Below are 27,916 nucleotides of genomic sequence, written 5' to 3' on the forward strand. Positions count from 1 at the left end.
TCCACTTTAACCTCTTTTTTATAAATTTTTTCCTTACAAACACATTACTTCGGAAGAGAAATGTGTTTATTCTGAAATATTCCCCACAATTAGTCTCTGCTTTGAACGCAAACTCCGGATGCACTGAAGTCACTTATCTGCGGAGATATCACCAACAACATTAAACAGCAGGGAGAGAGGCAAAAACCTCCCAGATGCCGGAGTCACCTTCCAGATTCTGGGAAGACGACGTTAAAGGAAATATTAATTTACCTATCTGAGCCTTCCAAACCAGCACCGGGAGCTTGCCCCAGTGCTGTGCCCTCGGAAATGCAATTGCACCCCACTTTGGTCTGACTCCAGCAGCGGCAAGTTAAATCTAAAAATAAAGTGGTTTGGGCTTTTTTGTTTGTTGATCTGTTTTTCAATAAACTGTATGCTTGCTGTAGAAAACCTTTAAACGCTAACAATTGGTTATCTGAGAGCGCTGGGGCAGCAGCGGAGGTGCGGGGAGCCCCGGGAGCCGCCGCTGCCGCCCGGCGCAGCCCGAGGATGTCCCGGGAAGCCGCAAAGGGGGGTCACGGCCACCTCCTCCCCAGCCACGCACAGCAGATAGGAGCTATCTCAGTTTACACCAGCTGCGACACTGGCTCGCCGTCCGCAGGGGCGGCGAAGCGATGATCCTTTCTTATATTACGATAATTACTTTAGAAAGCCTGACTCACATAAAAAGTATCTATAAAGATTTACTCGCGGTTTTGACAATTTCGAAATAGGTTTCTCCGTTTTCCATCTACTCTAAACTTGCTGGTTTTAATCTCCAAAACAGTCATTGGAAAAGAAAACTGGGGGAGGAGAAGCATTTCTATAAAGAGCTTAACCAAAGCACATTAAATATTTTCCCAACATCACCAAATAAACAACAATTCTCCAGCTCCCTATAAACTATTTAAAGCATGTCATATCATCTCTTCTGCTCTTGCCAATGTACTTTCCTTTTAATTTACAAGCTGATTAGAGCAGGGGCCTGTCTTTTTGTATATATTTGCAAAATATTTGGCACCCTTTCAGTCAGTTCAGTTCACAAACACTTAAAACTGCATTTAACTTCATTATTATAGGTAGTCACTTCGATTTTTCCTCTCTTTTGTAGAGCTACTCCCTGTGAAAGTGCTTCTTGTAAATGATCTGAGCAGTTGTTGAAGGTTTTCAGCAGAGGAAACCTCTTCAGATAGGAAAAAAAAAAAAAAAAAAAAAAGAGAGAGAAGAAAAAGCACAACGGAAATCTAAACTCAGATCTCAGGCTAGACAAATTGGCCCAAAAGAAAATGGGGGAAATCTCCTTAGGAAGAACATTTTTAGTTCACTAAAAAATAAACTTTGCTCATAAATGATGAAAGTTATTATCATCAGAGGATGTCTTGTACCAAACAAACCTCCATTAGGCTGGGAAGGATAAAACAGCCTAGACAGCCCTTGAAAAAAAAAATCATCATGTCTTTGATTCCCAAGATATCAACCATGTCTGTTTCTGTAGTGCTGTCAAGTAAATCTGAGTTATGGATGCTCTAAAAGAAGCCAGCAAGGAGAAAATTCAGCAAGTGAAAATTAAGAGTGTTATCCATACTTCACAAAAATACACTTTCTTTTCAGGCTCTTAAGCTTCTGCCCTGTAGCATGGTATGACAATTTCTTAGAAGAGCAAGATCAGTGAATGTGATAAAGCTGTGATCATCAGAGCATGCAATTGCATGACAGATTCTTTTTACTGAGCTTTTTGCTCTTTCCGCAATGCAGTGTCCATCATTTTCACTACAAGAGCTTTAACGTCTGGAATGCACCCTCCTAAAACTGCCAGTGCCTCAAGGTGGGTGTTGCACAGTCTGAACTCCACTGCTGAAACCATTTTCTAGTATGTTTATGTATCATGTCTAACCTGATCAAACAGACGCGGGACAGTTGCTTGATTTAATACAGTATCCACACACTGCTCTTTAATGTAGGTGACCTGGGAAGTTCTGTAAAAAGCAAATACCTCTGTCTGAGTTAGAAGGACTGGCTGGCTAGGGAGCTCAGCCACAGCAGGAGGAAAGCAAGCCCACTGAGAGAGCTTCCTCCCTCCATGCGTGCAGAAGGCAAGGCATCCATCAAAACCAACGGCCTGGTCAGGAAAAGCACAGTTGGCAATGTTGTCTTTGCATTTTTGCCAGCGTGAAAGGAACATAAACTGGTATTTCCAAATCTAGCCATAGGAAAATAGAGCACATTTCTTTGAGAGTCAATCTGTACTCACTAGCTGCAAAATGAAGAAACCTGTAAAAAAAAAAAAAGGTGGGTGGGACAGGGATTGAAAAAAAAAAAAAGCTGCCATAAAGGTTGTGAGTGTGGGTTCTCCCAGGCTGCCACACCACAGAATGAAAATGGGGGGATGAAATAGAGTTTTAGGCAGCTGCAAATCAATGATTTTTTAAGGTTTTGGGGTTTTGTTTCAGTTTTTGTAACTCAATTTCCAGTTCTCTTAAAAGTTAGATACCATGTACTCTGTTGGAATAAACAGCATTTATTGTTTTCCTTAATCTTATTGTGTTACTTTATCTGACTTCTGATGCATGGTCTCAAAAATACTCTTACAAGCCCAGGGTACCCTGGTCCTGCAGATTTGTCCATGGAGAGAACTTGTGAAATCCCTTAGTGTTCAACTCCCAACAGGACTTCTGAGGTCCTTGAAAGACTGAGATGCATGATTTCCATAAAGCTGTAGGAATTGCTCTGGGGGTTCAAACCAGGTGCCATCCCAGCACACAGAAATCCCCTTTGCCCAGTGCCTCTTCAGCAAGCAGGAAAAAAATCTACATAATGACTGAGAACTTTTCAGTGTACAATAATGCCCTTGGACAGAGAATGCTCTTTGGCTCCATTAACTTCTCTGTACTCATCAACGGCCAGGTCTGATTTCACTTTTGTCTTTCATATCTTGAGAACCAGCAAATACAGCAGCAATTTGTCACAGTCAAAGAGATACAGAGTGAGAACTCAACAGTGAGACTGGAGCTCCGCAGTGCCCTGAAGACCACAACAGCCTTGGAAACCCCTTTTCCTCAAATTGAGCCCAGCCCTGAGCAGCAGAGAAATGTGGAGAATTATTCCTGTTTCACATCATCATGCAAAAAAGAAAGACAATTTTAGAGCCAGAGAATGAATGCAAGTGAGTATTTGTCCCACCATCTGGGGGAGATGATAGAGGTGAAGGAAAAGGGAATATGAGGGGGATGGTAAAAGTTGACAGAGACCTTCTATTTTTCTGGAGGAATGCTTTACATTCCAACAGCAAAAATGGAGGAAGCGGACATGAGAATTAGATCAGAGAGGGGAAGTAAGAAGATGGATGAAGTGCAAGACTGGAGGAGCAAACGAGTCAATTATGAAAAAGAGGAAGGAACTGTGTGCAGAAATCAACGAGGAGATGGAGCTCAGGGGAAGAAACAGCAGCCAAAATGCTCTCAAATCAGAGATGCTGCTGGGCTGAGAGAGACAGAAAATAACTGGAATATTTCAGGTAATGATAAAATTGTAAACCCCTTTCCTCTTTATTTATCTGCATAGGGCAAATAAGCTCTCTGTCACGAGCTCTATCCAGACATCTGAGCATGGCACTGCTACAGACAAAGACAAGACAAATCAGCTACGTCAAAGCTGCAAACTGTTGGTGTGCCTTAGAGAAATCAGAAGCAACATGAAACTCACAGCTAGAGAGCAAGAGGAGAAAACTATGGTCATGCCTGAAAAACAGACAAATAGATGAAGCAGAAATAAAGTTAAATGCCCATAAGGAACCACAAAATCTGGAAGCTCAGAAGAGAGCACCACTGAATGAGGGGGAAAAACCAGCAGTACATCAGTGACCTGTACTCATGGAGGGAGGAGGAGACGGGCTGATGCCAGATAGATTTTAAACCAAATACTCTGCTTCCATTGCCCAGAAAAAATTCTCATATCCAGAAAAAGCAATGTTCTTTCTGCATAAATTCCAGAGCACTTAGAGGAACTCATCTTCACCTCAGCATTTTTTAAGGGCTGGCATGTCAGCAGAAGTGAGGGTTGAGGTGCAGAGTGCCTAACCCGGGCACAGAAGCTTATTGTCCAGAAAAAAATTGTAGAGAAAATGCATTTATTCATAGCATAGATATCTTCATCCTTTCTACCATGGGCAACTGCATGTTGCCTTGTGTCTTCTCCCTCCACAGTTTTCCTTCTGTTAGTCCTTTTGAACAGCAACAATGGAGAAGGCTAAAAATAAAGCTATATAAGCAATGTAATAGGCATGCAATTGCATGTCTATTTTCTTTGAAAAAATGATGCTTTATTTCCTGTTCAATGGAAAATACAGTTTGATGTTACAACTGTTAGGTTTTGACTGAATGCAGAAATTTGACTGAAACAATGACATTTTCCCCTGTATTTACTATTACCATATGTCACTGATTATATATTTAAGTTGCAAAAATGAATTAGATTTCATGGCTTCCTCCAGCTAGATTCTCTTGGAATGGACTGTCTTTTGTTATTAACAAAATGCTTGGAAAACAGTTTAAATCAAAACAGCAGACTTTTGGTATCATTTCAGGAGAAAACTGGTTATCACAAACCAAGTGCTTAACACATCATCATCCAGAAGGCTGGGTAAAGCCTTGCAAAGCTGCAGCCATCATGGCCAGGATAGAGAAGGAGGGTTAATTGAACACCACAGACTTAGAGATGGAAAAAGGAGAGAAAAAAATGATACTGTTTGAAGCTGTCTTGCCTGAGGTCTTATTCCTTCTGCTTCTGAAGTTATCGTATATCCCACATCACAGTGCTTATTTCACTTACTTAGGGTAAATATCTTCTCTAAGCTGGCTACAGAGCATTAGTGACAATCAGATTGCACACATGTTCCAGGAGAAGCCAGCTTTGCCCTTGCTAGATTTCCTCCTGCTTTCTGAGGAGAAAAAAAATTCTGCTTCTTTTTTTTTTTTTCACTCCTTCTGTTTCCCATCATGATTTGGATTGCTAACATTTCTATCCCCACTAGGAGTCCCTGGTGGCTCCTGGCCCTTTTCTAGAGGACCAGCGGACAGCAGAGCCCCTGGGCTCCCATCAACCAGGAAGGAAGTGAATTGCAACCCACAGCCTCCCGGACTCCGATTTCAGACCTTGGAGTCAAGGTGATGTAAAGAGACTTTAGGAAACTCCCCATGTCCATGCTTCCCACTTCCTCCAGGTCCTGTCTGGACCTGAGCATCCAGAGCTGGAAGAGGACAGTGGTGACTAGAGAAGTCAGCACTGGCAGGTTTGTGGGTACTGCAGGCTGTGACACAAGCTGCAGAGGGAACTCAGTGGTGGCAGACATAATGTAAAGTAGGACCTGAGCAGTGCTGGTGAGAGGGAATCAGGTTGTCATTCCTAGCTAAAGAGTTAGGGAAGAACAGGTAAAAGTAGAGTTCAGCATAAGAGAAGCACAGCTATGCTGTGCTTGCTGAAGGACTCAGCAGCCAGGATACAGCCAGGACAGGCTCCAGTGAGAACACTGCAAATTCATGTCATACTTTGCCAAAGACTCAATCAATTGAGCATGTGCTAAAGCTGAGTTTGTTTTGTCTTATTTGGAGCTTTGGAAGATATTTCCTATCTTGACTCATTGAACACACTCCAACCACACACCTGCAACTTCTGGAGTGCATCCTCTCAGCAAGAGGCTGGCTAGCACGTCGTCACTTGTGCAGGGCAAATCCTACTGAAAGCACATCTGACCACAGCTTTCACACCAGTTTACTTTTACATGTAGCACATGTAAGCTAACATCTGGCATGAACACAACTATGTCCTGCTCGAGATGGAGCTCACGGCAACAGATGGTGTTTGATACTGCAGGACCAGAGAGGCTCTACCTTAAACTGAGCATTATTTCTCTTCTGAGTTTTTACATCCTCTGGCCACATCTTCTTCTGAGCGGAGCCACTGTCACTATGGCTTTGCAGTCCCCTCAAGACCAAATATACTCTAAACCTGCAGGTCACTGCCTAGTTCTAACATCCAGGTGATTTTGCTCCCATTGAGGCATGTCAGCGCATGAAGCAGGGTCCTGATGCAAACACTGTATGGTACATCAGTGTAACACGAGGTTAGCAGTGCCCCGAACCAGACAGTGCCTCCAGGACAGGAGGAAACTTTCTCTCCAAGCACACAGTAGCTCTGCCTGCAGGCACGCAAGCAGCACCAGCAGTTAGCAATCTAACAAGCAATATCTGCTGCATATTTTGGGGCAAAGGATGGAAAAGCCAGCAAAGAGTAGCCTACAGTGCCAGCTTCTCAAGACTGAGATTTTCATACTAAAGGGAAAAGCGTTCGGAAGAGAAAATCCAGCATCAAAAAGAACGTTGCTGTGACTCTGGAAGATACAAGATGTGTCTAACTGCCTCTGCAGCTTTACACAGTTATTGTCCGCGATTTTTTCCCTTTTTTTTTTTTTTTTTTTTTGCCAGATCTTTATTTTGCCAGTAGAAGTGCAGCGAGAGATTGCCACCTTGTGGTTCCTTCTCCAGCAGTGCCATGTTTTTTCCCCAAGTGTTCCAGGGTAGACCAGTGGTTTCCAAACCGCTGTCCAGGGATTTCTAGTGATAAGGGTACTATGGACAAGACTACTTTCCAAATACTTAATTAACTAAAAAGAGCATGTCTGTAATTCACAGTCTTCAGTTCCTATACTAAGAAACTTATGACTAGAAAACCTTTCAGGATTTTAACTTGCAAGTTAATAAACATGAGTATCTACTGGCATGGCTACACAGCTACCAAATAGCAATATGAAACACTATGGCAGCGATGCACAGAATCACACTGTCTTTACAATATTCTCAGCACCAAGAAGTCTGCGAGAAATTCAGGGCTGATGACAGCTTGCCCTTGCTAAAATATGGGATGATCTCAGGCAGTAGTTCCCACAAGGTCCTAATAAGAAAGGAGCAGCCATGTGCTCATCCTCCCACCTTGCAGAAGCGGGTTGTGCTGGTCGCTCTGGGTACTGCTTAGGGCAGCTCGTGAGATCTGTCCCTCAGGCAGCATAACTTGGGGCAGGGTCTGCACAAGTAGGTTTTCAGTTGGCTCCTTCATCAATCATGCCCAGGCAGAGCACCAGGTAATATTTCCCCAGTGGTACTAAAGAGGAGATCAGCAAGAGCTTGTGAAGCAGCACACAGCCCCTGTGAACACCCAGTGAATTTATCACACTTGGAAAAAAAAAAAAATTGCTGCCTCTCCAAGAGAAAGAGAATGAGAGAGAGAGAGAGAGAGAGAGAGAGAGAGAGTGAGAGGAGTGTCTTGTAACACAGAAAGGAGCACAGATCCCCCTGGTAGCTTTTCATGCCTGTCTGTTTGCTGACATACTGACACAGAAAGTGACCTATTTTCATAGGAGCAATAATGAGTGAATAATCAGAATTTTTCACGCAGTCCCTTTACCTCCATGACATTTTCTAGCTTCCTGTTTTGCCACTACTGAGCCTGCTGCAGTTGTAATCAAGTGTTTTCCAGTTTCCCAGCCTCGTTTCAAGTTTGTCATGAATGTTGGTGCAGGGAAGACACAAAAGTTTAAAGAGTCCCTAAGTGCATTCTTGAGCACATATTTCTGAAGCTGATAAACCCTAGCAACATTCCCCATCAGGTCTAGACATGAGAATAAATGTAGTTACAGTGTTGTACATTTGTTTCCTAGAAAGACTGCAAATCCAACGACTTAAAAAAGCCTCCATTAAAAAAAGCCCAAAGAAACCAAAAAAATCAAACCACTCCCACGAGAAGAAGATAAATTAATTTGAACTGAAAAGTTGTAGAGTAGGGCCTGGACAGATAACAGAGGGAGGCTGAAAGCAAATTCCAGCTCCAGAGACTGCTGGCAAAGCCCCTCAGCAAACCGCACAGCGCAGGGGAGGCGCAGCCCAGTGTCCCAGGGCTGACACCCTGGGGCAGAGCTCGCTGTGCGGGCCCGCTGCCCACTCTGGCTGCCGGGGCTGGGGTCTGCCCCGGATCCGCGAATGTGCTCCGGTGTAGATCCGCCAGCATCTCACCGGGTGCGGACAGAGCGCGCGGAGCCGCCGCCGCGGGGATGCTCCCGCACGGGCCAACTCCTCGGTCCCCCGCGTAGCGTCCCGGTTGGCGGCCCCGCTCCGCCGGCCCCTCCCGCCGGGGCGCCGCAGGCCGGCTCCCGGTCGCACGTGGCGCGGCGGCCGCCCGCCCCCCGGCCCACGTGTGCCGCCGCGCCGTGCAGTGCAGTGCAGTGCCGTGCCGTGCCGTGCCGTGCCGTGCCGGCTCCCCGCTGCAGTCCCGGGGCGGCGGGCGGGCGCTGCGCTGCCGGCACAGCGGCATGGCGGCGGCGGCGGGCCCGGGCCGCGGCGGCGGCGGCGGCAGCTGGGGCCGGAGCCGGGGCGCCGTGCTGCTGCTCTTCTTCTCGCTGTCGCCGCGGCCGCCGGCCGGGGCCGCCTGGCTGCTGGGGCTGCGGCCCGAGGACACGACGCCGGGCCGGGTGTCGCTGGAGGGCGGCGCGGTGCAGGCGGCGGAGGGCAGCCGCTTCCTCCTGCGCCTCTACTTCCAGCCGCCGCCCGAGGGCAACGGCAGCCGCGGGCCGGCGGGGGAGCGGGAGCCGCGGCTGGTCTTCATCGAAGAGGCGGCGGCGGGGAGCACGGCGACGCGGGGCCCGGCGGAGCGGTGCCGGGAGCGCAGCGCCTGGGCCTCGGACGTGGAGGTGGTGGGGCCGCTGCGCTCGGGCGGCGCGGCGGGCTCGGCGCTGGCCGAGGTGCGGGTGCGGGAGCCGCGCAAGGGCGAGGCGGCGGCGGCGCCGGGCGGGCGGCTCTTCTCGCTGTGCGCCTGGGACGGGCGGGCCTGGGCGCACCACGGCGCGGCGGGCGGCTTCTTGCTGCGGGTGCAGCCGGCCGCCCCGCCGCTGGGCACTTGGCTGCTGCCGCTGCCCGAGGCGGGCTGGCTGCGGGCGCTGGGCGCTCTGCTGCTGCTGGGGCTGTCGGCGCTGTTCAGCGGGCTGCGCCTCTCGCTGCTCTCGCTGGACCCGCTGGAGCTCCGCGTCCTGCGCAACAGCGGCTCGGCCGCCGAGCGGGAGCAGGCGCGGCGGGTGCAGGCGGTGCGCGGCGGCGGCGGCACCTACCTGCTGTGCACGCTTCTGCTGGGGCAGGCGGGGGCCAACGCGGCGCTGGCCGGCTGGCTCTGCGCCTCGCTGCCCGGCGGCGGGCCGGCGGCGGCGGCCGGCGGGCCGCGGGGAGCGCCCTGGCTGCCGGTGCTGCTGTGCACCGCCGCCGTCTTCCTGGGCGGAGAGGTGCTGCCCTACTCGGTGTGCTCGCGGCACGGGCTGGCCATCGCCTCCCGCACGCTCTGCCTCACGCGGCTGCTGATGCTGGCCGCCTTCCCCCTGTGCTACCCGCTCAGCCGGTTGCTGGACTGGGCGCTGCGGCAGGAGCTCAGCGTCTTCTCTACGCGGGAGCGGCTGCTGGAGACGCTGCGCGCCGCTGGCCCCCACGGCGACCTGGTGCGGGAGGAGCTGGCCATGGTGCAGGGCGCGCTGGAGCTGCGCACCAAGGTGGTGGAAGATGTGCTGACACCGCTGGCCGACTGCTTCATGCTCCGGGCCGATGCTGTGCTGGACTTCGCCACCGTCTCTGAGATCCTCCGATCTGGCTACACCCGCATCCCGGTCTATGAGGGTGATCGGCGCGACAACATTGTCGACCTGCTCTTTGTCAAAGACCTGGCCTTTGTGGACCCTGATGACTGCACTCCCCTGCAGACTGTCACCCGCTTCTACCGCCGCCCGCTCCACTGCGTCTTCAATGACACGCGCCTCGACACGCTGCTTGAGGAGTTCAAGAAGGGTGAGGACACCAGGCCACCCTTCCCAGCCCCTCGGGCTTCCCCTGCACCCCTCTGCACCCCCAATGATTTCCAGGTCAGCAGCCTCCGCGGGCAGCCCTGCATGGCCTCCTGGCAGGATGTGGCAGGTACCAGGGATGCTGGGGGGAATTGGTCCCTGCATGTGCTAGTGTGTCCATGACCCTGGTGTCACCTGGTAGAACATCCCCGGGTGGATTGAGGGCCAGCAGACCTTGAGTACCTGTGATGTTATGAAGACTGTAAGAGCCCTTGGCCTCAGAGGTTGCTGGCTCAGCAGGTGAGCCTGTCCCCCAGGGGCTGATGTGTCTGCAGTGGCCGGGCAGCATGGGCATGGTGCCTGCCTTGCATCATTGCCCAGACAGCATTCGCTGCTCTGTTCTGTGCAAAGGAGTTTATGACAGGAAATCGCTTCTCATCACTTAGCTTTCACGTTTTCAGCTTAGCAGCGAGAAGGAGGTCTATAAAGTGTTTCTATGCAAGTGGTTTAAAGGAAGAAGAAAAGATTAAGCCCTTAGAAAGAGCTGTACTCTTTTTGCAGCTGTGACAGCATTCATAATGCAGCAGCTGCCAGCCGCCTGGGAGATGCTGAGAGCTGTATTTCATTAACCATACCTTGAGAATACGCACAGCATGTGTTTTTCCCTCCCACTGGGAATTGTGTTTTGCCGCGTGCTCCTCACTACGTCATACTGTGGTGAGTGAGCCTAAGCAATGGCTGCAGCAGTGACAGGCTGCATTATGTAATGCAGGAGGGCAGCGCTTGGCTCCTGGGCTGCCTGGCGCCGCTCTGCCGCAGGCAGAGCTGATCATGTGAGAGCGGCCAACCTGGTCCACTCCAGACACAGAGAAAGCCTCTCTGTGCATCATCTCATGCTCGTTTTTAGAGGTGGGAGGAGGAGAGGATGGGACATTTCTCAGTGTGCCAGGAATGTACTCATCAGATACATGCAGGTCAGCATCTTCTCCAGAGATGTTAGCTGTGCTCCCACTACCACTCAGGATCACAGGCAGAGGAGTTCTGTGTGCCAGCATCTGCCCTCTCTGCCCCCCAGCACCTCTGGAGACTCTCAATGGAGAAAATCAGAAAATTCCTGGGCTTTATACAAGACTGTTAGGAAAAGCATTGGGATTGTTCTCTGGGTTCAGCCTTGGTGAGCTGCAGTAGTCCATGCCTGCACCCTTCCCCCATGCCAGTTGTCTCTTGTCTTCCTAATTCCTTATGTGCTTTGCAGTTCCTTCCTAACTGTATTTTCCTGCAATAGCGCTGAAGTTCACCTGAGGTCTCTTCTGCCTCTCTCTTGTACAGAGATGTCAGATGATTTTGGCACACTGTCCCTTGGTCAGGCTCTCTGCAATTTATCTGATTTACTTTGATACACTTCCCCTTCCAAATTCCTTCTACAGACATATGGATCAATAAACGTATAAAAATGGACTTGTGGTCGCTTAGTTCCCTGCCCTTTGCTTGCTGTCCTCTCTGCCCTCCTTCAACAGAGCTGCTGGTGTGTGCTGCTCCCTGAGCTCATGGGATTGGTAACAAACCTTGCTGCCTGTCCTGCACTTTCATATGTTGGTCTTCATCTCAGATGAAGATTATCCATCCTTCTTTAACTTTGCTCCATTAAACTCTTGGCATATCACTTCAGGTTCTTCCTCCTTTATATCTGTCTACCATTGTGGCCTTCTGGGGTGTTTTGCTACAGCCTCTGTAAATCCTTTTTTAAATCCTGTTGCCACCTCACTTCTCCTTGTCTTTTCTAAACTACATGGCTGAAAAGCCTTGCTTCTGGTCTTCGTATGTAACTCTGCATGGTTTAGCAATTCCAGCTCTTCCCCCAAATGTTCTTCTTCCCAAGAACTGATGTTTTCTTCTGATTCATCTTTCCTCTATTTGTAGGCATTTGGTCACCCCCAGCACCCTGAGTTTGCAAATAGTTACCCCCCAGCCCCGAACCCTCCTAAACTGTATTTTTCCAGTTCCAAATACAGGTTCTCATACTGGCTCCCCCACTGTGACAGATGTTAGCTCCCAGCTGCCTTCAACCGCATCCACTGCTGCATCAGCCCTGTTCACTTGACCATTTAATTTTAAAATAAAGATTTCCCATTTGTAATTAAGAATCTTTATCACTGTCTCCTTTTCTGTGTCCGTTTGAATTATGGTGAAGTATCTTGTTTGATCTAATCAAGGTTGCTTTCCATGGCCAGGTCTTCTGAGACACCTTCACTAATTAGAAAGTAGGCTGATTGCTTGTTGGCTCAGCGAGTGTTTAATGAAGGCATTCATCACTTCACACATCCAAAGTGCCTGCAGGACAGCAAATGTTCCCACTGATAAAGTCCAGCCTCTTTCTAGGAAATTAAAGTCTCTGGTAAGGATGGGCATTAATAATCACCTCCAGGTCTTTATGTCCCTCACAAACCAGCTTTTCTTTCCTTTTCTCATTATTAACTCAAACAATTTTTGTATCTTTTATTTATTTTTATTATAAAGTTTATTCAAAATACCTATAACGTTTTATATCCTTCTTTCCTGGAGAGCAATGTGTGCTTCTGATCTGTTCCACTAATGATGAATGTTCTACCACATCCACTATACCCATAATGTCATTTTTTTTTTTTGCATAATGTATAAGTAACACGATTTCACTGCCAGAGCTCCTTGCCACAGTACACAAACATTTGTTCTTTCTTACTGAAAATGTCAAGGGATTATTAAATAACAGCAGTTTGGGACTCTTGCTCACACCTCCGACAGCACTTTCATTTTCTGTCTCCTACTCACTGATATCTCACTATTATCCTTATTTACCTGAGGCATTTCTTTTCTCTTGCTGTTCTGTCCCAGCTGTGAAGATAATCAGCCTTTTTCCTTCTCTAGTCTTCCATAGTAGTGTTTCAGGGAAGCTTTCCTTCTTTAGTTTCTAGGTATGCTCACACTAACCTCGTTTCAGTGTAGTTCCATTAAGATGCATTGGTGTTTTCCTTGATTTTAATTCACAGATGTGTCACAAACTGCCTCTCCCTCCAGCAGAACCTTGAGTGGAAGGAATTACCTTCCGCAGACCTGTAGCATCATTTCCATTTAATTTAACATTTAAACCGAAACAGTAGCACACACTCAGTAGCACCAAGGGAGCCTCTGGCCCAGTGTGGTTATGGCACCCAAGAGCAGCTGTGAGCTCCTGGTTAACAAAACCTGGCCCCTGCTCCATCATAGCAGAACTGGTCACACTCCTCACCTCTGCTTTTTCACAGCCCTGCTGCTGCAGCCACTGTTTGTTTTCTCTTTCAGTACTGATTCCTGCAGAGGTGGTTAAATTGAGGGTCCTGATGGGAACTGGGAAAAACCCAGAGAAGACTCCAAACAGCACCAGAGGGGTGGTCTGGCCTGCAAGAGAATAGTGTAGACTTCAACCTACAGCCCAAATGAGGAGGGCAGCTGCAAAAACCATACAGAAAAACAATATTACAGCAGTGTGAGATAGGTTCAGCTGAAGGAAGGAAATACTTGTACTGCAATATGGTTTTGACTTCATTTTCTCATCAAAACTCAGCAAAAAGAACTCAGGAGTAAGGAGGGCTGGACACCCAATTTGCCATCTTTTATGGGAAACTAGACACAGCCTTTTAGAGAAGGCATACATTGTTGTGCAGCATTAACTGAGAAGTGCTAAGTGAAGGACCCTGCACAAAATGTGTCACCACTTCAACAGCAATAAGAAAATACATACAAGTACAATGATTTTACCACCTGCAGCCTGGTGAAGGAAGATGAAAATACTGAAGGAATGAAAAAATTGGGAGACGATCTCTTGGCAATTTGTTCTGGTACACCTTGGAGTACCTGGCTTTATTCTGGGCTCCCAGGAGAAAATACATAATACACCAAAAAAAAAAAAAAAAATTCAGTATATTTAGCAAGCTAAAGCTATGTCAGGAGGCAGATGAGTTTTTTGTAGGATAAACTTTACCTAGGGAATGTGGAGCTATGAGGAAGGGTTTATGCATTTATTCAGTGTGAAATGTTGTGGGTGATACAATCTGTTTCTCCTCTTTTCTTGAAGACAATGCATGTTGCAGCTTCACTCCAGTGATATAACTCCTCATGTGAACCTCTTCTGTGAGGTCCACCTCCTTGTTTTGTAGTGCTTCTGGGAAGCCATGGTCTTGTCCCTACCTCAAGTTGTCTATGGGTTTTATTGACTGATTTCCTGGAGGGGTCTATGTATAACACTGGCACCTTTTAGCAAGTAACTTTCCTCTGTCAGAGAAACAGTAGAAATTTGCTCTTAATGTTCCTTTTCCTGCAGCAGGGCAGAGGCTGAGCTGCAACTCAAATTAGCCTTCTGTGGCTTGGCATCTTTTAAGAGTTACTAAAAATAAATCCTCCAAACCCCAAACTTTCCGGCTTAGCAGGGAAAACAGCCTGTCCTGTGGAGGACAGCTCTGCCCTAGGCTCTGTCTTTGTATTTCAAAATGCTCCACAGCCTCTATTAGACTTCTGCAAATTGAATGTATCTGGAGAAAGTGCTTACATTTGCCAGGAGCTGGGGTCAATACCATTTCAGATGCTTTTTGTACCATCTTTCTGATCCCACAGGCATTGGAAGCACACAGTGTTGCTTCAAATTTAACCCAGCCTTCAAGAGATTTCTGCAAATGTTATAATCACTCTGTGGCATCTTGATGAGTTGAAGCCAGGACCCCCCAAGGCAGTTGTATGGGTTAAGGAGCCAGTTTTAGCCAGGAACTATCACCTACGGGTCCCCTGGAATGTGATTTTCAGGCTGAGAGCGAGTTGCTGATAGACAAAAAATGGTCTCAATATCTCATGCTGCAATTCTGGCTGAAACATTATTGTGCTTTTCCCCCTAGACTGTGCTAAATCTTACTGTGTAAACCCTGGACTGCTCTACCCCACCCCAGTAATCCCAGGATCAGGCCAAGCATTCAGGATCTGGGCAGGAAGGAGAGGGCACCTTGCCACTCACTTCCCTCTTCAGAGCTGTCAAGGCACCTTCATCCCGAGCTGTTGGGTACCTAGGAGGTCAGGATCCTGCCACACAACAGATGCAAGATGGGATTCCATGTTCCCTCTAATCTTCTCCTTACCCTCCTGATCTGCAATCTGGTAACAGATCAGCTATTCCAAATATTCCATCTTTTTTACGGTTTTCCTTAGGATTAAGAAAAGCACAAAGAGAGAATATGGGAAAGGCTACAGACAGGTGTAAGCAGGTGAAGCTTTTGTCTCCGAGAAAGGCATGGTTTAGGTTAGGATTTACAGTTTTTCCTTTACATGGCTCTTATTCCTGTAGAGGTGGGTGACCCTCGAGCCCTCTTGGTTATTTCCCCCCTGCTTAGATGTGCATTTCCTCTAGAAACAATGTGTGCTTTCACCCATGGTGCAGACCTGTGGTAACACAGGATCACACCCACATTTCCAGTTCAAGGTTTTCAGATCAGGCTCCCCACTTTCTTCAGATGCAGGTCAACAAGAGGGCACAGAGATGCTGGCAGCCCCTCTGAAGAGCTCTGAAGAAAAGCACACAGAAAATAGATTTCAGTTGCATCATGGTTGCTTCACAAATCAATTCTATTTAAAAAATGCTCTTTTTTTTTTTCCCTTCCATTTTGTAGCTGTAAATAGTTCAGGCACAGGTTTGTACCTTTGATCTCCTAATAACAGCTTCAGATCTTACCGTAAAATTTATGAAAATTAATTTCATGCTTAAGATGTTCATCCTGGGGAACAAGAGACAAGACCAAAGCATCTTTAACATTCCTCTAGCAGGGTACCTATATTAAAAAATTATAAAGAAGTAGTCTGGGCTGTATTTGAGCCCAACAGCATTTTCTTTCCCAGAAGTCAAGGCATTTCCATGTGTTCAGACCTCATTCCCTCATTGGGGAAGGTGCTTTGAGGTGGATCTATGAGCCCAAGGTCATTTAGGTGCCTATGAAAAACAAGGCTCCTAAAATAAAAGCTTTGGATATCTGTTCAGATGCTTGCTCCATCTGGAAGCTCTCAGCTGTTTATATTAGCTCTGTAATTTAGCATTTTGAGGCATTAACTTTCCACTGAAGCTGTTGTTTGAAAAGAGCAGATTTCATGTAGCTCATAAAGAATTTAGTGCAGTTGTATCCCATGCTGAGCAGACACTTAATCACCTATAGACTTCCTGTGCGAGAGCAGTCCTGCGGAGCCCGGCAGAGCTGCTCGCACAAGGAAAGTTAATTGCCCATTTGTTCTAGCATTTGCCAAACCAAAGCTTTGATTCTCAAGTGTTTCACTGCTTCCCTGCATCAGCCATAGCCCTGTAAAGTTCACATGTGACAGCCTGCTAGTGGGGAAGCAGCTCCCCCTAATAATTCATCTCATTTGAGCTATCAAGAAGTGGTTACAATAGCACGGTTTTTGGAATCAGTTTTACAGATCTTAAAGCTGTTTTAGATCAAGTTTGGGGGTTTGTTTAAATGATTTACCTCCCTCTGTTGTGCTCTTACTGAGGCTGCCCTGCTGGATAATGGCTGCAGAGGCAAATGACCCCTCTGGCATCCCCAGGTCTGTCCCTATGCCACCCTCCGTTAGACATTGCTTCCATCTCATTGCCCAGATTCTTGTACGTGCTCTAAAGGCCACGGCTTTTCCTCCTGTGCAAGTGTAGCAGCTCCCAGGGCTGGGCAGAGGGACATAGCTGAGCGTGGCAGCATTGCCCAGGAGGGAGCAAGCCATGATCACACAGCCAAGGCACCTGCAAACCCCCACCAGAATTTATGGGGGCTGTTAAAAAGCTGATGGGAGGAGATACAGGACCCGGTCAGGTCAGGGGTGGGAAATAACTTTGCAAATGATCTCATGTCCCTCAGGTGGGAAATGGGAGCATGTCAGCCCTCTCCCAGAGGGGAGCAGCTGCAAGCACTCACTTAAAGGACGGAGACTGGCTGGCATTCAGAGCTTTTTGTGACATGGATGCCAGCTGGCCAGGCATGGGCTGGGATCAGCCCTCGCAGTGTGGGCAGCAGCAACCCAACTGAACTGCAACAATTTTCCATTGTTGGGTACCTGCTCCATTTCTAACGTGGATATTAGCCCGGAAACATGAATCTGGGGGTTTAGAGTGTGAATACAAGTATTTATTTTCTATGAAAATAAAGAACTCTGGAGTTCTCTAACAGCCCTACTAGCTATGCCCCCAGTGCAGTGAAACCATGGGTCTCCTTCCAGGCTAATGGTGCTGGGTTATTTCTAAATAATCGCATTTGCAGCTACATGAACATGAAGTTTGAATCACATTTCTAGTGTAAATTGCAGTGTTGATGTAGGTGTTTGGCCAAAAAAAGAATTGCCTCCATCACTCTCTGACTGCCTTTAAGTAGCACCTAAGCTTTTTGTAAGGGCTTGGTGGTTTTGGGTTGCATGTAAATGTCATTAACAACAAGCTCTCAGCCAAAAGAAATAACTTTTTCCCTCTCCTCACTCACCCGAGGACTTGTAGGAGACCAGATGGCCCCAGTGTTTGGGAGCAGCGTTTGGCAAAGGAGACATTTTCAAAAGCTGGACTTTGCTAAGATTAAACGTAGCTGTTGCTGCTGTCTTGCAGCCAACTCCTCTGCTTTTTTCTTTTTAAGTGCTGTGTTGCTTTTTTACCCACTGAACAGAAAAGATGCACAAACCTATGTGTGAAAGGTGTGAAATAGCCCAGTCCAAAGAACATGCTGAATTTTCAGTGACCCAGGGCTATTGATTTGGTTTTTTAAAGTACATCTCAGTGCTACTTGCTACAATTTTATGTTCTCATTTCTAAATCTGTAGGCGTGGGAGGCAGTGAGCTGCTCTCTGAAATCTTGCAATAAAAGCTTGGTATGAGGAGGAGGGAATTTATACTGTGGAAAATGCCCAAGATTTGCTGTGAGAAATGTATAGCGCTGATCTTCAGCTGAGAAATGTCGTCTGCTGGTCTCAGATCCAGGGCAGGGTTATTTGAAGGCCACATGATCCCCAGCAAGACATGTTTGTGGGACTGCCAGGCTGCTCTGGGTGTGCTTGTCCCTGCAGAGGTGCAGGGACAAACCAGGAGGCACTTTGGGTAAGGAAGGAGCAGTGCACCAGGCAGGAGCCCACCTGTCACATCTTTATGCATGAATATTGCTCACATCCCTTGTCAGGAGCAGCAGGAGAGATTGTTGGGATGGGTTTATGGAAGGGATGCAGAGGCAGCTGCATAGCAGAGGGGACCTGCCCTTGTTTTAGGTGACCACTGCTGCTCAAGGAGCTCAGCACTGAGGCCCTGGGGAAAATAAGGTGTTAGCAGCTTTCCAGAGGTCACTGCAGTATTTTTGGGTTTGTGCAGGCATTGCAACAGGAGACCCCAGGGATGCAGAGGGGAGGGAGCAGAAGTTTTTGGCTGTGGTGCCACTGAAGGTGCTTTTAAGTAAAACTAGAGGTTCAGAATCTGTGTGCCCTGCTGAGCAGTGTGGGAGCCAGGCAGTAAGAAACCCAGTGCTGTTCCATTGACAGGTCCAAGAACCTGCTGGAGCTAGAAACCCAGAAATTGTTTGTGGCTTGGAAGCTGTTTTCTGGTCAAGATGCTGAGCAGGACCATAAATCAGAACAGCCAGTAAAGGAAGGGAGATGCTAAAAAAGTCAAAACAGCTTACAGAGAGCTGGACATGCAAAAACAAATAGAAATGTTTCAAGTATGCCAAAACCAAGAAACTTGAGAATGTGTCAGCAGGGCTGCCAGCTTACAAGGGACAAGTGAGGCAGCTGAACACTGTGGTCCAGGAACACTGGAACTTCCAAGCAGGAGTCACCATCATTGCAGCAGAAGGTCTTGGTCCCACTCTGCCTGTTCAAGATAACATAGAGAAGATCCTGTCAAGGGGAGGGCTTGGAGAGGAATTTTGGGTGCAATTTGGCTTGAAAAATGTTCAGTGTCTGCATCCAGATGGTTCACCCAAGAGTTGTGCAGGAGCTGGGCTGAAAGCTGCAAACAAACATGCATGTTTCTGCATAAAAACCAGCTGCTGTTTCTAGGAGATGGAGGCTTTGCCCATATTTTAAGAAAAAACACAGTATTGATCTACGCAGTGATGGATAGAAAGATGAGGGGGAGCTGTTCCTGCCAATTAAATAGGAAAGATAATTAGCAACAGAATGAGAAAACACCAGGAAGATATGGAAAATCAGTAGAGTCAAAGACACATACACATTTCTGTGCTGGAGAACATTGTCTCATTGCTCTGTTAAGAGTTGTTTCATGCCAGTGAAGCTGGCAGAGGGTAAGGAAGAGCTGGTATAATGTACATTTCATTCCTGCACAGGAGGCTTTCAAAGAGCTGAACAGAGTGACTCACAGCTTGGGTAAAGAGAGAAGGTGGCCTCCAAACAGAGCCTACATCTACAGATCAGTCTGGACAGCAGCTGCCCTGTTAGGCTGGGCTGCATGTCCAGCCCTTCTCCTTGGGCTAGCACAGGTGGAGTGGGTTTGGGTGACAGTGTCTGCTGTGATCTGTGCCTCCACCAAACCCTGCCCACCAGCCTGCCCACCCCGCCAGAGACCCCTCTTGGGATCACTGGGGCAGGTGTCTCACTGCCACTCTGCTTTTTCCCTGCAGGAAAGTCCCACCTGGCCATCGTGCAGCGGGTGAACAATGAAGGGGAAGGAGACCCGTTCTACGAGGTGATGGGCATTGTCACCCTGGAAGATGTCATTGAGGAGATCATCAAGTCCGAGATCCTGGATGAGACGGATCTGTACAGTTAGTGTCCCAGAGCAGCTACAGCAGTTGCAGGAGCCAGGGTGGGAGCCTGCACAGACAGACAGATGTGGGTAGGAAACAGGCCAGAGCAAATTGTGGTCCTTCCCCAGAGTAATTTGTGGTCATGATGGGAAAGACAAGAATGATGGAGAGATGCTGGTCAAGCGTTAGAGAGTCTTGAATGTTCAAGATAGAGAAGTAGCAGCATCAGCAGTGGGGTGGCTGGGCAGGGCCTGACCTAGGAACATGTTGGGCATGAAATGGGTGGTTCCCAAGCTCATTTGCAGCTCTAGGTGATGCATCCAGCCAGGACAATCCAGGGCTTGTTCCTGAGCAATAAGTGTGTTTCATGGTCCTGCTCCCTGCCCCAGGAGCTGCTCCCAGGGCTGGATGCACAGAAGGTTTTATGCACCCCATTGCTCCATCTGCTGCTCCACAGCAGCCCTGCCATAGGGCATGCCTGTCCATATGTGTGCATGTGACATGGGCCCTGCAGCTGCAGCAGCTTTGCGGCTGCTGCAGGCGAGTGACCACTCTGCTCTGCCTGCAGCTGACAGTCGGAAGAAGGAGCGGGTTCCCCACCGGGGACGCAAGCCCCAGGATTTCTCCATCTTCAGGCTCTCAGAGAGTGAGATGAAGGTGAAGATCTCCCCACAGCTCCTCCTGGCTACCCATCGGTTCATGGCAACAGGTATGCTTGCCCTTGTGCCAGCCCTGCAGCACCAGTCCCACAGGGCATCCCTAAGCCATTCCTGGGTCAGGCTCCCCCCACTGAGCAATTTCCACCTGCCTGGATCTACAGCCTGGACATTCCAGTGCCCTACCAGTGCGGGTCTGCATTTGGCTCCCCTGTTGGCAGTGGGTGCTTAGGCTGCAGGAGCAGGGCCATGCAGCTCAGAGGATGAGGGGTTCCCAGCAGTCTCAGACCTGCTGAGCATAGCATGTGTGTGTTGCCTCCCTTCTAGAAGTGGAGCCTTTCAAGTCCCCTTATCTCTCTGAGAAGATCCTGCTGCGCCTTTTGAAACACCCCAATGTCATCCAGGAGCTCAAGTACGACCGAAAGAACAAGAAGGCAGCGGAGCATTACCTCTACCAGCGCAACCGCCCTGTCGACTACTTTGTCCTCATCCTGCAGGTGCCTGGGGCAGCAGCAAGCAGAGGGTGGCAGGGCATGGCCTGACTTCTCCTTGCCACCTTGTTCTGGGCTGCTTTTGTCAGCAAAGATGGGATGGCAGGTGTCCCTGCAGCCCTGGATGGGTGTGCCTGTCAGGAGTGCCTGTCCGACAGGGTTTTCCTCCTCCTTCCAGGGGAAGGTGCAGGTGGAGGTCGGCAAGGAAGGACTGCGGTTTGAGAATGGGGCGTTCACCTACTATGGTGTCCCTGCCATCATGGCTGTTGTCTCCTCAGGTGAGGCCTCTGTGGGCTCCCTCTGGCCCTGCCCTTGCTTCAGCAGCATCCATGGAGGCTAAACCAGCTGGTGCCAGGAGAAGGGGCTGGCCATGGGGTGGGGTGGCCCTGCTCTGGGGTGTGGGGCAGGAGCCCTTCTGCTATTCCCACACCTCCAACTGTTGTTTCAGAAAACGATGTGCGAAAAATGGGAAGCCTGGCAGGATCCTCCTTCCTACGTAAGTATTTTGGGACAGGCTGAGGCTCTAAAACCTCTCTGCAGCACTGGCTGTCTGGACGAGTTACGGCTTTTATCCCCATGCAAAACAGCCCAGACTGTGCCAAGGTAGACAGAGAAACAACAGCCTGAGGGGCTGATGCAGCAAAGTCCCCACAGAGTGACTTGGAGGTCCCTTTGAGGGCCCTTTGATGTCCTTTTGAAGTTTCTACCACGTGCCAGGTCTCTGCTGGTGGGTGCTGGCATGGCTGCTGCTGCAAGGGGCAGTGCCCACAGGTGGGTGTTATTCCAGGTTTCAGAATAACATCTCTAGACCCATTTGCCTTCCCGAGGCTCAGGGTACAACCTGAGCATGGGCTCTGCATTGGGCTGCTTGGGAATTTCAGAGATGGATTGATCTACCTGTGAGCTATTTGCACATAGTGGTGGGAATTTAGTCAAGTGCCAATAAATTCCCTGCCTGCAGAGCTGATGGTTAAGAACCAGATCCCCTGCTTGCAGGAGTCAAGAGGGAGCTCTGATTGGGGGAGACTGAGAGGTACCCCCTTCCTTGCTATAACCCCTACAAATGTTTAATCCTGTGTGGCTCAGGGGCAGGTTGAGGTGCTCCCAATCCCAGTCCTCATCCAAACCCCAGATGCTGCAGTCAGATCTGCAGTGCTAATGGTAAGCCGAGATGCTCTACCTGCCTAATCAAAACTGAGACCCACTAAATTCAGTCTTTAGGGAGATGTAAAGAGGAGTGTCATCAAGAGGACAGGAGGGGTCTCTTGAGTCAGGTGTCCCAGTCTTTCTGCAGCTCTAGGGTTCACCTATTTCCTGCTGCTTCCTCTGCCTCTATGCAAAAGGGGGGCTCATGGCCTGATGGATTAATCCCTCAGTGCTCATTCCTGCTTTGCTGTGTGTCCACAGTGCAGTCGGTTTGGGCAGAGGAAATCAGTGAAGTGGCCAGTTTGTGCCAGCATGGTGATGGATGGCCCAATGTCCTGTATCCTAGGTGACATCCTCAGAGGCCCACTGGGGTCAGGCAGTGCTGCCCACGGGCCGTGGGCCAGGCAGGGCAGAAGCCTCAGTGGGAGCTGTGTCAGAACAGCCATGCATGTCTGCAGTGCCGCCTGCCGGGACACTGCTGCTCAGGGCCCCTCTGCTCCCAGTGCTCATGCCTGACACTGTCAGGAGGTGCTTTCTGCCATGCAGCCATTCCTGCCTGCAGTGGGACAGACCTGTGTCACTCCCCTGGCCAGCAAGGAAGCAGGCTAAGAGGCAGAGGTGACAGGGCATCTCCCTTGTGGTGGAGGCTGGCGTCCTCTTTCCTCCTTGAAGGAAAACTCAGGAGTGTGAGTAGGGTATCACAGCTGAGAATTCAGACGTCAACCTAGAGCATTTAACAGTTTGTTATTAATTAACTGTTTTTATGTAACTGTTTTATCGCCAGCTGATCTTTGGCATTGGTGCTGTGTGGTGAAAAACGCTGTGGGAGGGTCAGGCAGTGGGAGTACAGAGTCAGTGCTGGTGGTTATCAACCCATCCTTTGCTCCCATCAGGACAAGGTCATTCCGGGCAGTGCTTCGTGCTGGTGTCTTTTTTATTTGCAGAAGGTTTTGATTCAGGGGAGGACACAGAACAAGAATTCCTGGGGGAGCAGCAGGAAGATTAGAAAAGGGGACTGCAGGGCAAATTTCCTGGGGGTTTTATGTTTGAAGCAATTTTAAAACATTAATCACATAGGCAGCAGGTAGTTCCTAGAGAGTTGCAGCTGTGCTGCGGGCACAGTGGCTGCAGGTAGGGCAGGACACCTCAGGCAGGAGGGCTGGCAACTGGGGAATCATGGCAATGGCTGGAGGAAGGGCTGGCAGCCAGCAGGCTCACATCTCCCACTATTTTCAAGATGGGAAATGACAGTAGTGAAAGCAGAGACTGGCAGGTGTTAAGGAGTGCATCACTCACCCTGTGTGTTGGTCTCTCCATGCTCCCCTATCCCCTGTGGCATGGCCCAGGAATGCTGTGGAGGACAGCAAGCACTGGGAGGGGGAATGGCCTGCCCTATAAATTGTCATTGCTGCTGTAACCCATGGCAATAAAACATGGAAAGTGAGTGTCTATGATTTACCTTCTCTGTGGCAATGCAGCCCCAGATGCAGGGTCCTGGCTTCTTGCAGTTTCTGCAAGGATCTCAGTGGGTAGCTCTTCTCGGCATCAGCTGAAGGCTGTTGAGACCCAGGAGCTTGCAAGGAGCTGGAGGCAGCTTGACATGAATCCCTTTGCTTTGCATCATCACCCTGAAGAGCTTCTGTCAGCCCCTGCCTACAGCTGTGGGTCTGGGGCAGTGACTTTTGCAGAGCATATTCCTTCTCTGCCGTGTGTCTGCACACACAGAAGCATCCCAGATGCCAAGTACAGTGATGTAGCTTCCACCCATTTCCCAGGTGGCATAAGTGACCACAAAGTCCCCTATCCTGGCAACGGCTGGTAAAGGGCTAGAGCCAAGTGCCAGCACTTAACCCATGGGGGAAAGATGCTTTCTACCTATGCCAGGGCTGTAAGAACTTGTGTGGCTCTGCAGACAGGCCTGGCAGGAGCAGATCCTCCCTGCCAGCCTCACCTCCCCTTACCTCATCACAGAGCAACCTGCTGATCTGCAACTTTCAAGTCTGTGTTCCTGCCAGTGGCTGTCCCCAGGACTGACGAGCTCCTCTCCAGAGCAGAAGCAGGAGGGTGTAAAAGGGAGGGGAGGGGATGCTGGAGACAGCAATGGGAGCTCAGTCCTGGACTGCTGGCACATGATTTTTTTTCTCATTCTTCTTCTTGGTCTGTATCCCACCCTCACCTCCATCCCTCACCTTTCCCCTGGGTCCCCTCCTTCCTTGTCCCTGCCTCTCTCTGCAGTGCCTGTCTCAGTGTCCCGTACTTTCGCCTTCAGCAGAGGGGACTCCCTGGCTGGCTCTCCAGGTAACAGGGCATGGCTTTGGCCAGGGACCTCTGCATGGGACAGGCTCTTTCCAGCACCCTGTCCGCAGTGCCCCAAGCCCCCTGCACTCTGCATGCTGGGCAGTACCCACAGCACTCCTGGGCAGCCCCTCACTGGTGGGAGCACTGGTGGCAGACTGGGGACAGCAGTCCTGCCACACCCTCCCAGTACGATGCAAATCCCTGGAAGAATGGGATGGGGACAAGGGGGAGCCATGGGCAGCTTGGGCTTTCTTTGGCGTGCGCCTCCTGTAATTTCCTGCGCTTAGCACTCGGGGTTTGGCTTGCTGCTTTTGGTGAGGTGACCTGCAGCCCTGCATGCCTGCTGCCCTGCCCCCCTTGCTTTCCGGTTAATCGGGGTAATAAAAAGGCATTTTAGCAGCAAAGCAAAGTCAGCACAACGTCACCTAAGCAAGGAACAAGCTGCCTTTGTTCCCTAACAAATCACTGACTAGACAAAATCCATCATGCTGTTTGTCAGAGGCCACGCCGTGTGTCAGAGGCCGTCAGTCAATGTGAGTGACAGACCAGCTTGCCATGGTAGCCTCTCCCCTGATCTGTCATGGCTGGGGTGAACAGGAGCATGCCCTTGAGTCAGGCTAAGCAAATACTCACAGGCTGCCAGCTGCAACCAGGACAAATTGTGCCAAACACGGTGCAGAGGGCCAGCGTTAACAGGAGAGCTGTCAGTGGCAGGCAGGCACTGCCCTAACCTTGCTGCTGGCACCGAGTCAGTCCTGCCGGTCCCTTCGCTTTGTGTGGGGCTGACCTGGCACAGGCTGCACGCTGGTGTGCACTGAGGAGGACAGGCTGCAGGTCCCCACGTCCTGGGGAAGAGCCGCTGGAGGTGACTGATCCACCTTGGCCTACACTGGCACTGGGAACCCAAGCAACACCAGGAGCACGAGTGAGTGTTTGCCTGTCTGCTGTCCCCTCCTGCAGTGAACAGGTCACCGTCACGCTGCAGCGGCCTCAACCGCTCCGAGTCCCCCAACCGGGAGGACTATGGAGGCAGCAGCACGCAGCTCCACAGCAGCAGCAACAACATCTACACGCCCGACTACTCCGTGCACATCCTCTGCGACGTGCAGTTCGTCAAGGTATGGGCAGGGCTGGCAGGGACTGTCCCACCCTGGCCACCCCTGTCCAGGTGCCCTCTTGCCCCACTGTGCCCCAGGAGCCTGGTGGGTGCCCAGTGGGTGCTGAGGAGTCCTGCACTTACTCCTGCTGTCTGGAGGTTTGGAGCCACCAAGTCTCCGAGAGGTCCTGGTGGGCTCGGTGCCCACTGAGCTGGGTGCACGTCTGTGTGCCCAGGTGACCCGGCAGCAGTACCACAACGCACTGGTGGCCAGCCGGATGGACAGCTCACCCCAGTCCCCCGACATGGAGGCCTTCGACAGGGATTCAACCAAGGCCTCGACTGCGCGGGGAACCCCACAGACACCCAAGGAGGACCCTGCCACCCTCCTGAACGAGAGGAACAGCATCATGTGTGAGTCACCCAACAGCATTCCTTCCCTGCCACAGGCCAACGTTTCATGTCCCATAGGGGGTCTGTGCTGGGACCCTCTGGCATGATGCACACACCACCTCTGGGATGCAGCTGCACATGGAATGGGGCTTGTATACAGTGCAGGCATTCACATACACACACCTGAGCAGCTACAGAGCTGCCAGTGTGCAGGCATGTAATTCCTCATTGCCTTGCACTCGTGTCCCCCGGGGTCCCTGGCAGCTGGACCTGCTGCCATGGCTGGCATCCTGCCACGTGCTGCCCTGGGCACAGCAGCTCCCTGCCTGTGTCCCTGCAGGCAGCCGCTCCGAGGGGCTGCGCAGTCCCAGCGAGTCAGTGTTCCTGCGCATGGAGGGCATCCCCTTCATCCAGGAGGAGCTGGCTGACAACGAGGAGAGCAGCAAGCAGCAGAGTGAGTCTGGCCGTGGGGCACACACACCTGACCCCCGGGGTGGGAGCCTGGAGGCGCTGCAGCCATGCTGGGCTTTTGCAGACAGTGAGTGCTGCGGGACCGTCCTGGAAGTGGAGTCCCCAGGCAGAGAGGCCGGGACCAGCTCATCACCGAGCAGCTCTGAGGAGGCGCTGGGCAAGAGGCTGCTGAGATCCCTCAGTGAGTGACTGACCCAGGGATGGCACACCCAGGGGAGAGCTCTGCCCTGGCACCCCACTGCCTGTGTCAGCTGCTCCCCAGCCCTGTCCTGGGGACACCCACCCTGCATGGGGCTGGTGTGGAACAGGGGACAGCCTAGTTCCCTGTCAGTACCTCAGTAGCAGGTAAAACCACCTAGGGCTAGCTCAGGCAAAGACAGCCACAAGGTCCTGGTCTAGCCTTGTGCACTCCTGCCCTGGGCACCCTTGGCTCCCAGCACCCCAGCCCTAAGCACTCTTGCTGCTGCAGGTGGGCGCAAGCAGCGGACATCATCGGAAGGTGAGAAGTCGCCAGAGGAAAGCTCCAATCTCGCCCCATTAATCACCTGAGCAGCAGTGTGGCCAGAGCACAGTGCTGGAGGCCCATGCAGACTGGAGGTAGGAACCTGCCTCTTGGTGCAACATTCCTTCTCCAGCAAGCGGGAGGTCACTCATTTTAAATAGTATAAAAATCAAGTTTCAGGCAGCAAAGCCAGTGGGGTGGTTTGGAGTCCATGCAGGTGTGTGTGTTGGTGGAGTGGGGTTGAGGGATATGGAGTTGGGTCTGCTCTCAACAGCAGATTGGATGTCAGAGACTGAAGTGACACCTTGGCTCATGTTTTCAGTAGAAACCTGTGTCTGCACCAGTACACCCCTGAGCCTGGCTAGGAAAGGTGCTGCAGGCTTGAACAGCAGCAGGTCAGGGAGGGCAAGCTCTGGCCACCTGCACCAGGCTGTGTTTGTGTTTTCCAGGTCTGCAGCATGGGGGTCTCCTGCCGTGAGGCTCATGTCCAGCAGCAGGAGGTCTGCACTCGCTCGCTGCCTGTCCGCCCGCTCGTGCCGCCCCTCCCTGCAGGACTTGTGCAGAGCCCCATCCCCGGGCGAGAAAGGATGGACCCCCGGCAGGGCTGAACCGCCCAGGCAGCCTGCACCAGCTAGCTGCAGTCCGAGGGCCCCTGCCCAGCCGCTCCCTGGTAGCATCTGGTCTCAAGGAAGAGGTGGAAAAAGGAAAGGTGAAGAAGTGTCTGTCACGGCATCCCTGCAAGCAGTGCAGGGAGGGGCAGCCCGACCCAGAACTGCCCTTTAACATCATTTACCATCCCCATCCCAGCGAGGCCCGGAGCCCCGCGGTGCTGGGTGCTGCAAGATGTGGTCTCCAGCATGGGGAGAAGGTGCAATTTGGGGGGTGCCACGCACAGCTCAGGGCCCCGGCACACATTTGTGTGACACGCCCGCTTGCAGCGCCTCGCTCACACTGACCATCGACACAGCTCAGCACTCCTGAAGCCCTGCCAGGCACAGGGCAAGGAGTGCCGCTCACCCCCGAGTGCAGCCCCCTCCCTGGGGAGCCTCTCCATGCTGCATTGGACCATCCTCCTCTCCACACACGCCTGCTGCTGTGAGAGAGGCTCGCACCAAGACTTCGGGGTGGGACAGACCCGTCAGTAGTTTTGTAGAGGCTCAACGCAACGGGAATATCAACATTAAAAGTGATTTTTCCCTGAGCG

The 27,916-nt window shown here is 50.7% G+C and overlaps 1 protein-coding gene and 1 long non-coding RNA gene across 2 annotated transcripts; one reads left to right on the forward strand and one right to left on the reverse strand.

The window, feature by feature from the left end:
- On the reverse strand, window positions 1-8,165 carry LOC116999359. The gene is made up of 2 exons (XR_004418566.1): window positions 8,082-8,165; window positions 1-3,094 (listed from the first exon to the last, which is right to left on the reverse strand). It is a non-coding gene; the product is annotated as an uncharacterized LOC116999359 (long non-coding RNA).
- On the forward strand, window positions 8,166-27,913 carry CNNM1 (cyclin and CBS domain divalent metal cation transport mediator 1; the record flags this gene model as incomplete). The annotated part of the gene is given in 14 exon segments (XM_033066087.2): window positions 8,166-8,244; window positions 8,247-9,890; window positions 19,534-19,677; window positions 20,228-20,368; window positions 20,643-20,812; window positions 20,985-21,084; window positions 21,255-21,302; window positions 24,188-24,250; window positions 25,211-25,368; window positions 25,583-25,760; window positions 26,080-26,193; window positions 26,275-26,391; window positions 26,680-26,807; window positions 27,162-27,913. Coding segments are annotated over 13 exon segments (3,036 nt in total), but the record flags the coding sequence as incomplete, so codon positions are not given.
- Window positions 27,914-27,916: the final 3 nt, after the last annotated feature.

This window comes from Catharus ustulatus, chromosome 8, assembly GCF_009819885.2.
Source record: "Catharus ustulatus isolate bCatUst1 chromosome 8, bCatUst1.pri.v2, whole genome shotgun sequence".
Lineage (NCBI taxonomy): Eukaryota > Metazoa > Chordata > Aves > Passeriformes > Turdidae > Catharus > Catharus ustulatus.